At 42.3% G+C, this 10,747-nt stretch overlaps 1 protein-coding gene across 5 annotated transcripts; it reads right to left on the bottom strand.

Annotated features, from left to right (window-relative positions):
* Window positions 1-2,192: 2,192 nt before the first annotated feature.
* fzd7b (frizzled class receptor 7b) lies at window positions 2,193-5,289 on the bottom strand. 5 transcript variants are annotated; one of them, XR_013786911.1, is made up of 4 exons: window positions 4,948-5,177; window positions 3,223-4,697; window positions 2,967-3,123; window positions 2,281-2,860 (listed from the first exon to the last, which is right to left on the bottom strand). XR_013786911.1 is itself a non-coding variant. In XM_079460363.1 (2 exons), exon 2 carries the CDS (start codon window positions 4,688-4,690, stop codon window positions 3,023-3,025), a length of 1,668 nt encoding a protein of 555 aa, XP_079316489.1. In that variant the 5' UTR covers window positions 4,691-4,697; window positions 4,948-5,289; the 3' UTR covers window positions 2,193-3,022. The 5 variants fall into 5 exon arrangements, 1 of the variants encoding a protein (XP_079316489.1); XR_013786910.1 differs by having other exon boundaries at window positions 2,282-2,886; window positions 4,948-5,191; XR_013786908.1 differs by having other exon boundaries at window positions 2,281-2,886; window positions 2,967-4,697; window positions 4,948-5,226.
* Window positions 5,290-10,747: the final 5,458 nt, after the last annotated feature.

Here is a 10,747-nt window from a genome sequence, read left to right as displayed (position 1 = left end):
TCAATGGGGTTTGTTGTTCTTCAAAATATCTTCTAGTGTCTTCCGCAGAAGAAAGCAACTCGGGTTCGGAATGACACGATGAGGTCAGGTCAATACTGTATTTGGACTCGGCGAACATCTAGATAATAAAACAACATGATCTCTGATCTGTAGACAGAAAGAGCGAAAAGGAGAAAGTGTAGCGGCTCAATGTAATAGTTTGCCTTGATCTGTACTGTGAGAGTCACGGGGGAAATATTAAATATCAAGAAGGAATGTTTCCCTGCGGGCAACGCCGGCGTCAACTTCCTTTTTATATTCGGTCAATGAGAGAGAACAGAAAAGACATCCGATACACTCACCATGGGATGTGCTGAGACAGCTCTTTACACAAATAAACAAAGTTAACACCCCGAAAAACATCGACTGTAGGGTAAAGCTTTGTTTGTGCGCTGAGTATCGATACAAATTCTGGTAATTGTATCTGTAAACGGACAGTGAAAGCGGTGTGCTGTTACCTGGGAAAACATTTCAGGTGGTTAAAGACACCTGGAACACAAATGAGGAACGGTTCAACAGAAATTTGCACAAAAAACATAAATGTACCTGTAGGATTCTGACTGGCCAACCATAAATCATCAATTGTGCAGGTGTGTCGGTGTTCAGAGGACCACCGTTTCTTTTGTTAGCCAGTGTGGGTATATAAACAGAGACGGCTGAGCTCATACATTTTGTGAATTCTTTTGTCTGAGATGGACACACGTTTACTACGTAGACATTTATTCATGACTTAAGCGGTGTTGGGTTGTTTTAATACATGTTTGGGTAAAATATGTACAAACAGTTGGCTTCAATTATTATTAATTATTGACCCCACCATGTGTTGAAACAACAGGTTGTTGTGCTTTTTGTGCCTTCATTTAATTTACTTTTGTTTTTCATTTCGTATACTCACAGCTAAAGATATGTTTCTCATCTCAGGCTTACAGTAAGAGTAAAAGACAAGGCCGCACAATGCCTCTGATAACCACAGACAATAAATATGAGCAATTCCACTAAGAGCCAACCTTACAGTGAAAAAGTAAAGTTTTTACCAGTGATAGTACAGATATAAACATTTGGGGCTTCAAATACCCCGTGATGTCTCTTAGTTTTTAAAGCATTTGTTTGTAGTCAGGTAAGTGCTATTTTCAGGATTGTCAAATCCATAACGGTACATATAAAATAAAGTATAGGTTTCATGAAGTGGCATCCCTTTTGTTGGGTATATTTGCTTCAGGTTTGGGTTATTGTTCAGTATATTGGTAACAAATACATTCTCCGAGTGTTATGAGTCACATGCACAACGCAAAATGTGACATCCATTACGCTGTAATTGCCCATATTTTCTTATACAAAAATGTAACAAAGGCAATATTTTACAATATTTCCCATCTCAAACCCAAAAAGTTTTGAATGTATTTATCAACATTACCAGCTCTGTTCCAGAAAGCATTTCTGGGTTGAGCTGTACACTTCTTAATCATTATTTAATTGTATCATAAATAATAAACATAACCGATTTACCTATAAGGCCATTCTGCTATTTATGTTATAAACGTGTGTGTGGGGCGGTTAACACTCATAAAAAAATTCCATAAACTCAACTGTCTAAGCAAATGATGGACATTTCTTGGCTGCACACGCTGTGAATTTTACACTTCACATTCCCGGAGGCACTTGTGCAAACACATCCAATAACAGACAGACATGTATCTGCAAACAAAAATGGCATTACAACAGAAACTAAATCTGTGATCTATATTGTCTATGAATCATGAACACCGGGGTATTTTTGTTGTATCGTGGCTGGTTGACATATCAAATCCAAGATTAGATTCCTGCTTCAGTATACTGTAACCCCCACGCAGCACCTCCCAAACATCCTTACAGAAAAACATCCCCCCATACCCTGACATGGGGCGTTTCCCCCACCTAAAGAATGAACCGCTATCCGGTTTCTTCAGGAGAGGAAGAGATCTTCTGTTGTCCCAGAGGCAGGGTGTCAAACCTCACACCATCGCTCATGATTATATCCTGTTTTTCTTCCTTCACTTCTCTCTTTTGTCTGAGCAGTGTTTACTCTTCCCTCACTTTGATTCTTTTGTTTTCTTAGCTTTCCTCTCTCTGATTCATTCTGGAGACACGACTCAATCATGTACTCGAGACTGTTTGTGTAGTAAATGACCCTGCTCTCCACTACTTTGATGTTTTGTTATAAAGTCTGTCACCATTTGTGCAAATGAAATCAGGCCAGTCTTTACAAATCTAATCACTTTATTAAGTGAAACTGTGGAAATGGCCATAAACCTGCAATTAATCTGCTTAAATACATCATACATCTTTTGACAGTAATGTGATATTTACAAATAATGAAATCAGGTACCGTTATCTCCTGTACACACATCTCCACTAAACATTTATAAGCTTTAAAAAGTATTGAATCGCTTTCGTGAGACCTGACTTGGTACGGACAAAATGAATGAATAGGCAACTTGTGACCGAAGAACATTCAATTGAACAAAAATCGAAATAAATGGCCTTCTGTGCAGAGATGCTAAAATATGTCATCTATGAGAAGAAAACAAGAGAGACATTCAACAATGGGAATTGATAGGTACTGCAAGGCACAAGACTAAAATCGCACACATTTTTGACCTCTGTGGGATGTAAAAAAAATGTCCGTCCTAAACTAAAACTAACGTTCCCACATGCATAAGAAACGGGTAGTAAATCATCATTAACATGAGATCACGAGTTGCACTTCTCAGAACGGCGTTAAAGACATCTTTTAAAATGTAGTCCATCCGAGAAACACATGTTCTTTGGAGCTGTGCTTTTCCTGTAAAAAAAAAAAAAAACAACATGCTTTTTTTAAGTGTTGGCAAAGTCTGGGCACTTTCAACCGTCATATTTCTTGAATGAGAAAAGCATCACGCTGGGCTCACACAGCAGTGTCCGTCACCATCAGCACGTTCCAGTTTTTTATCCTTTAAAGTCCAGTTTACACCGTCGTCTCGCCCTGATTGTTGCCAAGACGCTTGTAAAACCTGCGCCACGACTGTAGCGTTTTTCCAGACCAGATCCAAAATCCTGATGTGATTCCTACAATCATAGTCATGAGGTACTTGATCATAAACACGGTGAAATCTGGCGTCATGGGCGCAAAGTTGTTAGCCGGGCACGGAACGGCGAAACGCTTACACGTCTGCATGTGCCAGGTCTTCTCCCACTGCTCGCGAAACGCCTGCTCGTAGAAGTAACACGCGATGACTATGGTGGCCGGGACGGTGTAGAGGACGCTGAAAACGCCAATCCGCACCATGAGCTTTTCCAGTTTCTCCGTCTTGGTTCCGTCGTGCTTCATGATGGTACGGATTCGGAACAGAGAGACGAATCCGGCCAGAAGGAAGGAGGTTCCGATGAAGAGGTAAACAAACAGAGGAGCAAGAACAAATCCACGCAGTGCGTCGACATTGTAGATGCCGACGTAGCACACGCCGGTAAGGAGGTCGCCGTCCACCTGTCCCAAAGCGAGGATGGTGATGGTTTTTATGGCGGGGACGGCCCACGCAGCCAGGTGGAAATATTGAGAGTTGGCTTCGATCGCCTCGTGGCCCCATTTCATTCCAGCGGAGAGGAACCAGGTCAGAGACAGGATGACCCACCAAATGGAGCTGGCCATGCCAAAGAAATACAAAATCATGAATAGAATGGTGCAGCCTTCTTTCTTCGTCCCCTGTGCCACTGTCCTGTACGCATCCTCCCTGAATTTATCGATGCAGACCACTTTATCCTCCAGAAGAAAGCCGGCCGCGTACGCCAGCGCCACCATGAAGTAACACCCGGAGAGAAAGATGATGGGGCGTTCCGGGTAGCAGAACCGGCGCATATCCACGAGATACGTGAGAACCGTGAACAGTGTACTCACGCAGCACAGGATGGCCCAGATTCCCACCCAGAGGCGTCCGAACCGGACCTCCTCCTCCTTGAAGTACATGAGCCCATGCGGCTGCTTGTGCTCGCAGGGGGCGCCGCAGTTTTTCGCACCCAGGAACTGGTAGTTGAGGTAGGAAGGAACCGTGAGTTGAAGAGGACAGGTGAACGCCTGACTCGGCCGTTCCGGATTGAAACGCATGGTGAAGGGGTGCGGTAAGTACGGCGTGGGGTCCGTCGTGGGGACGTGAGGGTCCGACTTGTTCTGCCCCACGCAAATATCTCCGCCGTGCACCGGGAAGTTCTCGCAGCGAAGGCGCTCCGGCCACTGGAAGCCAAATTTGTTCATGAGAGCCTCGCATCCTTGCCTGGCGCGCTCGCACAGGGACCGGCAGGGCGGTATGGCTTGTTCGAGGACCGTGCACACGGGCGCGTACATGGAACAGAGGAAGAACTTCAAATCCGGGGAACACTGAACTTTGACCAGCGGGTAAAACTGGTGCACCTCCAGTCCTGCGTCCTCCTGGTTGGTGTGTCCCAGGAGGTTTGGCATGATGGTCTGGTTATACTGGATGTCCGTGCACAGAGGGATGGATATGGGCTGGCAGAAGCCGTGCTCGGGGACGGAGATGCCCTTCTCTCCGTGATATTGGCCGGAACAGAGCAACAAAAGCGCGCACACGAACGCGCAGCGCGCCACCACAACGCACGGCGCGCCTCCCCTCACCGCCATCATCGCTCGCCTGAAAAACAGTTTCGGGAAAACTTTAGATCCAAGAAACGTTTTACAGCACAATAAAAACATCAGTCGAAGGATTAAAACGAGCAGTCAGACTATTTGGATGACGATCGATGCTGATATAGCGCGATTAAGACTTTTGTTAAACTTTGCTTTATCCATAATTAATTACGAACGAGAAACGGCCCCGTTCACACAACCGAACGATCAAATAACGTAAATAAAAACACGTGAATCAGAAAATACATACTCACGTTTTCTCTTTGAATGAATGTGTGGATCGTGCAGGACTCGATTGACCCTCGAGCTCGCGCTGAACGACTCGTCCGGTGCGAATCCAAACTTTTCAGAAGTTCACTTGCGTTCGGGTCTTCGTGCGTGTTTTTTCCACACTCGTCCGCATATTTCACCGGCAGAGCTCGCAAACATCTGTCTCTTCTCCGCTCGGACGCGACGCGAGAAACTTTCCTCCTGTTGATTCTGCGTCTCTGTCTGTGTGAAGTTGATACTCCACATTGCCTCAGTGATGAAACGGTTTCAAGCGGCCCTTCATTCAGAGTCAATGGCGCTTCTCCCCGGGACGCCTTGAAACCCGCTGTCCGCCGGCCAATGGGAATGTCTGTTTGTCTTAGCGTGACGTTCCTGATTGGATCGGAAGGAATTTTGTAGGAAAACGGGGCGGGACTTCGGCGTTTTCGCTTTAATGAATCTTCATCCAATTTGTTAAGAAATGTGCGCGACTGTCCGAACGCGTGGGGTCACTTACTGTTACTCAAATAAACTATGTTATAATATAAATGTCATTTGGGGAATTTGAGTAAATCTTAACTGTAGTCGCTCTTTGTCTAAATGGATCGTTTTCTCAAGGAGCCTCTGAGATGCTTTCTAAACTGTATATTTTGAACACGTGTTGATCTGTTTTTGCTTTAAAATTAGTCCAAATGATCCAAAACACGTTTGTGTAGGTTCTGTAATGAAGGAAACCAACAGGTTTGGAAAATTAAAGGTCGATTATAACTTATTTTGGACATTCAAGCAAACACGTTGTGTCAACAAAGTGATTCTAAACTTTTGAACACTATACATTTAAAAACGGATTCATATTTAATTATGTAGTGTGTATATATATATATATGTGTGTGTGTGTGTATATATATATATATACATGCCTGAGTGATTGTTATGAAATATCACATTATCTGCAATAAATCTTTTTTAGTTTATGGTAATACAATTATCTTAAATGTATCATACATGATTTCTAAATATATAACAATTTAGATAATAGGCTTTATATTAATTTCTTATAATACAGCAGTAAGAATGACACGTGTGTCATAATTGTTATAAACGTTTTGATGCAAAGCGTTGGTTTTTAGATTTCAACCTTTGTGGTTAAATTCAATGCAGACGTGTTCTGTTTGTTAAAATTAACCATTTAATAAATGCAGTCATATTTGGATGGGATCCTATGGAGAGAACTTTAGAAATAGTTTGTGCAGTAAAGCTAATGGATTTATTGTGACTCTTCAGTTAAATGCGATTTCTGCCACATACATCATAAAGCCATTTGGCCATCATGCGGGAGCGGGACTGAATTATTACGCTCACACAAATGTAACAGGACGTTCAACTTACAACGAAATGTTCAGTTCAATGATTTGTAACCTGAAAATGGTCAGAACGCCTGAGCACGTGTGCGTTTAAGATAAAGGAGAAATCACTGAGCCAAGAGTTGGACCCTGTAGGACAAACCAGTGACACGGTCCTGTTTTACAATCAGGATTTCATATTAATTTTTGATAAATCCCTGTAGTATGTGAGCAGTGAAGATTTATACAGCCAGAAACGCCTCTGCTGATGAAAGATCAGAACAAACCCATAAAATGAAACACCGCAATATACTTTTATGAACCCCTGTAAGTGTCGGAGAAAAGTAATAAACAGATGGCTTTGTTATAAACATTTTGATAACTGAATTGGGTCCTTCATCACTGCTCTTACAAGAGCAAACAAAAGACATCGTCGGTTCTGTACATCATACGGTTATTAATCTCTACATCTTTATGTAGTTGCTCATATGGCAATGCACCAAAATAGCAGGATAAATATCTGTTTTACACGTTAGAAACTCCAACAGAGTGTTTAGAAACGCATTGAATTGACATAGAAAATCTCTGATCTTACACCAGACCACACATCATTGGAAAAGACAGATAGCTAAATGGCATTTGCATGCTCACTTTATTACAATGTTTATCTTCTTCTATCTCATTACTCTCACACACGATCTGACGCTGATTTGTCATTTCTGACACTCTATTGTGGGTTTCATGGTGCCAGAGAAACATTTGGTTTTCTTGGGTTGTGAGAGAAGAAGGTGACACAATGTCTTCCATTCGCATGCATTTAACATAAAACAACCACTAATGAACGTGAAAACTCTTAAAATCAAATTACATTTAAAGAAAAGATGAAAGCTCTGTCCATAATATCAAATCACTGATTAGATCGCAGATATGTCTCATTTGCATCAATGAGATTAAATGGAGAGTAAAAGGAAGCATCTCAGAGAAAACGAGTCAGAAATCGTTGTTTCAGAAGAGATGTTCACAACATCTCAAACCGAGGTTCTCATTTTTCCTTCACCTCAACAATTTAAGGAGAAGCATTTCTGATACTTAAATAAAACACAACTAAGATCTTCATCAAACGAGACGTGAAATAAAGGCAATAAAATGTTGTTGTGGTGTTGCGTATTGGCTCAAGTATCACAGCGTTTCAGTCTTTTCCCCAAAAAGACCTCTATCCTAAGGCAAATGTGATCTTTCATGTCTGTATATCGCTCATAAGCAATCTAACTAGATTATTTCATAAGGAACTGTTCACTCTTTGCTTTTGAGGCCTTTGAAAAGCCTTAAAGTCAGTTCAGATTTAATCCTCACATGATTACTGCGGTAACAATGCATTCTGAATTACGCTCATTATTTTATTAACTCGCTTGATCCTCTATAATCTCACTTATCATTCATCTGTGTACAGATATCTTAGCAACCTGTGAATACACGGCTGAAAATAATTAGAATAATACCTCCGTCTCTCTCTCTCTCAGACACTCACTTATTAAACTGAAGAATGTTAATAGGTGTTTCATAATGTGCAGCTGTGTCTCTAGCGTTTTGCTGCATTGTTAGGCTCCTTAATTCAGTTCTTCTCTGTCTGTCTGTCTGCCTGCCTGCCTGCCTGTCTGTCTGTCTGCCTGTCTGTCTGTCTGTCTGTCTGTGTGTCTGTCTGTCTGTCTGTCTGTCTGTCTGTCTGTCTGTATGTGTTTTTCTGTCTGTATGTATTTGTCTGTCTGTGTGTCTGTCTGTCTGTCTGTCTGTCTGTATGTGTTTTTCTGTCTGTATGTATTTTTCTGTCTGTATGTATGTGTGTCTGTCTGTCTGTCTGTCTGTCTGTGTGTGTGAGTCCAAGTGTGAACCGACTGAAAAAGTCAAACACAGATACCAAGGCATCTCTATTTTTGGCCAAAGTCATCATGCAGTGTTGTCGTGGTATATGGCACTGTTAATGGGCTGGTTTACATTTGTCTTGGTCCAGACTCAAACTGTAATGACCTCCATTTCCAAACAGAGCAAGAGCACATTCACACCCTCTCGCAGAAACACTTAACCGCCGGCTCTCCGCTGACCGACGGCATGAAAGATTCATTCTGAAGGGGTGGTTGTGTTCAGAATCTGGCTCAGAGTCGAGTAAGAAGGAATGCAGGAAAGAGTTGGCATGAATCTGTCTACGGTTTATCCGAGTGCTTAGACACAATCTAAAACTGCATCATGGACCGTATGGATGGATTTTTGGATGAAATCACAGAACAGTATTAAGATTTTCCATTTCACATTTGCGTGATTTAGGGTGGGTTTTGTGTGTATTTATATGTGGGTTACGACATTTAAAATTGCTTGCAGTGTTGGCATCACTTGCCTTGGCATCTTTGCCACCCGGTTACTACGGCAACTGCTACAAGTTTCCAATCGAGCTTTGGTTCTTTCTTTTCTAAAATGCCAACCTGTCATTTGACATTCAGAAAAAGTGCAACTGATGAAAACCAGGCGACGGTCTCCTCCCTCGCTCATCTCTCTTTGATTTCTCTCTCTCGTTCTTTAATTAAATCTCGATTACAAACGCGTGAACCCGGACACCGATGGTGAAGTTTGGGCCGTGTGTCTTTCCTCTGACCCCTGCGTCTGTGATCTATATATAGCTGAGGAATTCTGCCGTGTAACTGCAGCACATGCGATGCATCTCATGGTCGCGATGGCATCTGGTCCCCCGTGTCCTGCTCCACTTGCGTGTGATGTAAATGATAGTATGTTCACAAAAGATTCTTGAGAGGAAGCACATCGGCGCTACAGTGTTGTTTAACAAAGCTTTAAATCACTTTCACAAGGCCATAGACTTCAGTAGATGCTATTATCAAAAGAAAATAACTAGTATCTAAACAAATGTTATAAATGAATAATCTGACGATCAAAGAGAAAGCCTCGCCCCAAACTCACTCACACCTTTTTTACATTATAATTGTACGACTCTTGAGGTTACTTTAGGTCATTTTTTAATGCATTTTATGTTTATTCCCTAGCCTCATTTTCATTTGTGTTCGATTTAATATGGCTTCTAAACTGTAAAAACTTGTAACGTGTAAAGGCAACACTATTTTACCAGGTTGGTTATAAAAAGAAAATTTGGTAGGAATGAGGCAATTGTTTAACCAAATTTAATCAGGTTGATTCAGTCATTTAAAACATATTCTTTCACTTGAACGAAGCCAGTTTAGGTAACTTTAACTTTGTGAGAGACACACATATTTAAACGTTTAGACTTTTCCAGTTTTCAGTTTTTCCAGTCATATAATTCATTTCAGAGTGTGTGTGGGTTTTTTTGCAGCATGAACAACTGTTGGCATCCGGAGACAAACGTTGATCCAGTTTCACAGGTATCTGCATCTTATCAACAAACCCCAAACCTGAAGGGTTTCAATGAGCTGCCAAAAGACAATAAGCCCCCTTCCCCCAGTTAAAATCCCATTATGTTCAAGGAAAGCCACACTCCTCCAGTAAACCCCCCGCCGGGACTCGCTCTTTCTCTCTCTTTCTCCAAATAACTCCATAATTTGCATGCTAAGTACGGGTGGCTATTTTGTTGATAATGGTGAATGGAAGAGTGATATGCAGATTAAATGAGCAGGCAGAGAAAGCCATTGTTTAAAGACTCGACCTCACACGGAGCGGGAGGAGAGGAAGACACCGAAAGAGGAGAGCTGTGGAGGAAGGGAAGGACAAATATTCTCAACGGGACAAGAGTCTGATTTCAGGAGAGTCAAGATTAAATAACAGAATAAAGAATTTGTTTCTAAATGTTTGACTTTTTGTGATCTGAGGATTATTGTGATTATTCTAAATGAAAAAATGGAACTGGTAACGCCAAGCTCCGCATATCCATCCATCACCTTCCAAACAGCACAACGTTCTTTTCACACATCCCCAACCCACCCACAAATCCTTTCACGTGACTGCAGATCCAGCGACAGGTCTCGGGCGGCGGGCGTGTGTAAATCCAGCCCCGGGTCTGTGAGGCCTGCACGGAGGCCGCGTGGAACAGCTGTCTTCTGCATGTGTTTGAGAAGCCATGAATAAACAGAGAGAGCCACAAAAGCTGGAGTGAGGGTTGGAGACCACACACACACACACACACGCACACAACCCCAAACCCCTCTCACACTTCACAGTCGCCATCCTGCCAAACAAATGCTACTGCAACCTTGAAACGTTACCCGACAGACCGCATGCCTCTCGTGTTTATTCTCTGTGTGAAAGAGTAATGCAGAATCTGACAGACCGCACTCGTGTTTCACTGCCTGTGTCATTTCATGTGTTATTGCATATTCCAGGATTCCTACACTTATGTATGAGCGCCAGAATCATATTATATCGTTTTTTCTGATAGTCACACGCAAACAGACACACGCACGCGCACGCACGCACACACACAGACAGA

Source organism: Barbatula barbatula, assembly GCF_947034865.1.
Source record: "Barbatula barbatula genome assembly, chromosome: 7".
Taxonomy (NCBI): Eukaryota; Metazoa; Chordata; class Actinopteri; order Cypriniformes; family Nemacheilidae; genus Barbatula; species Barbatula barbatula.
Note: the sequence above shows the minus strand (reverse complement) of the source record. Positions and strands in the feature narration are given on the sequence as shown.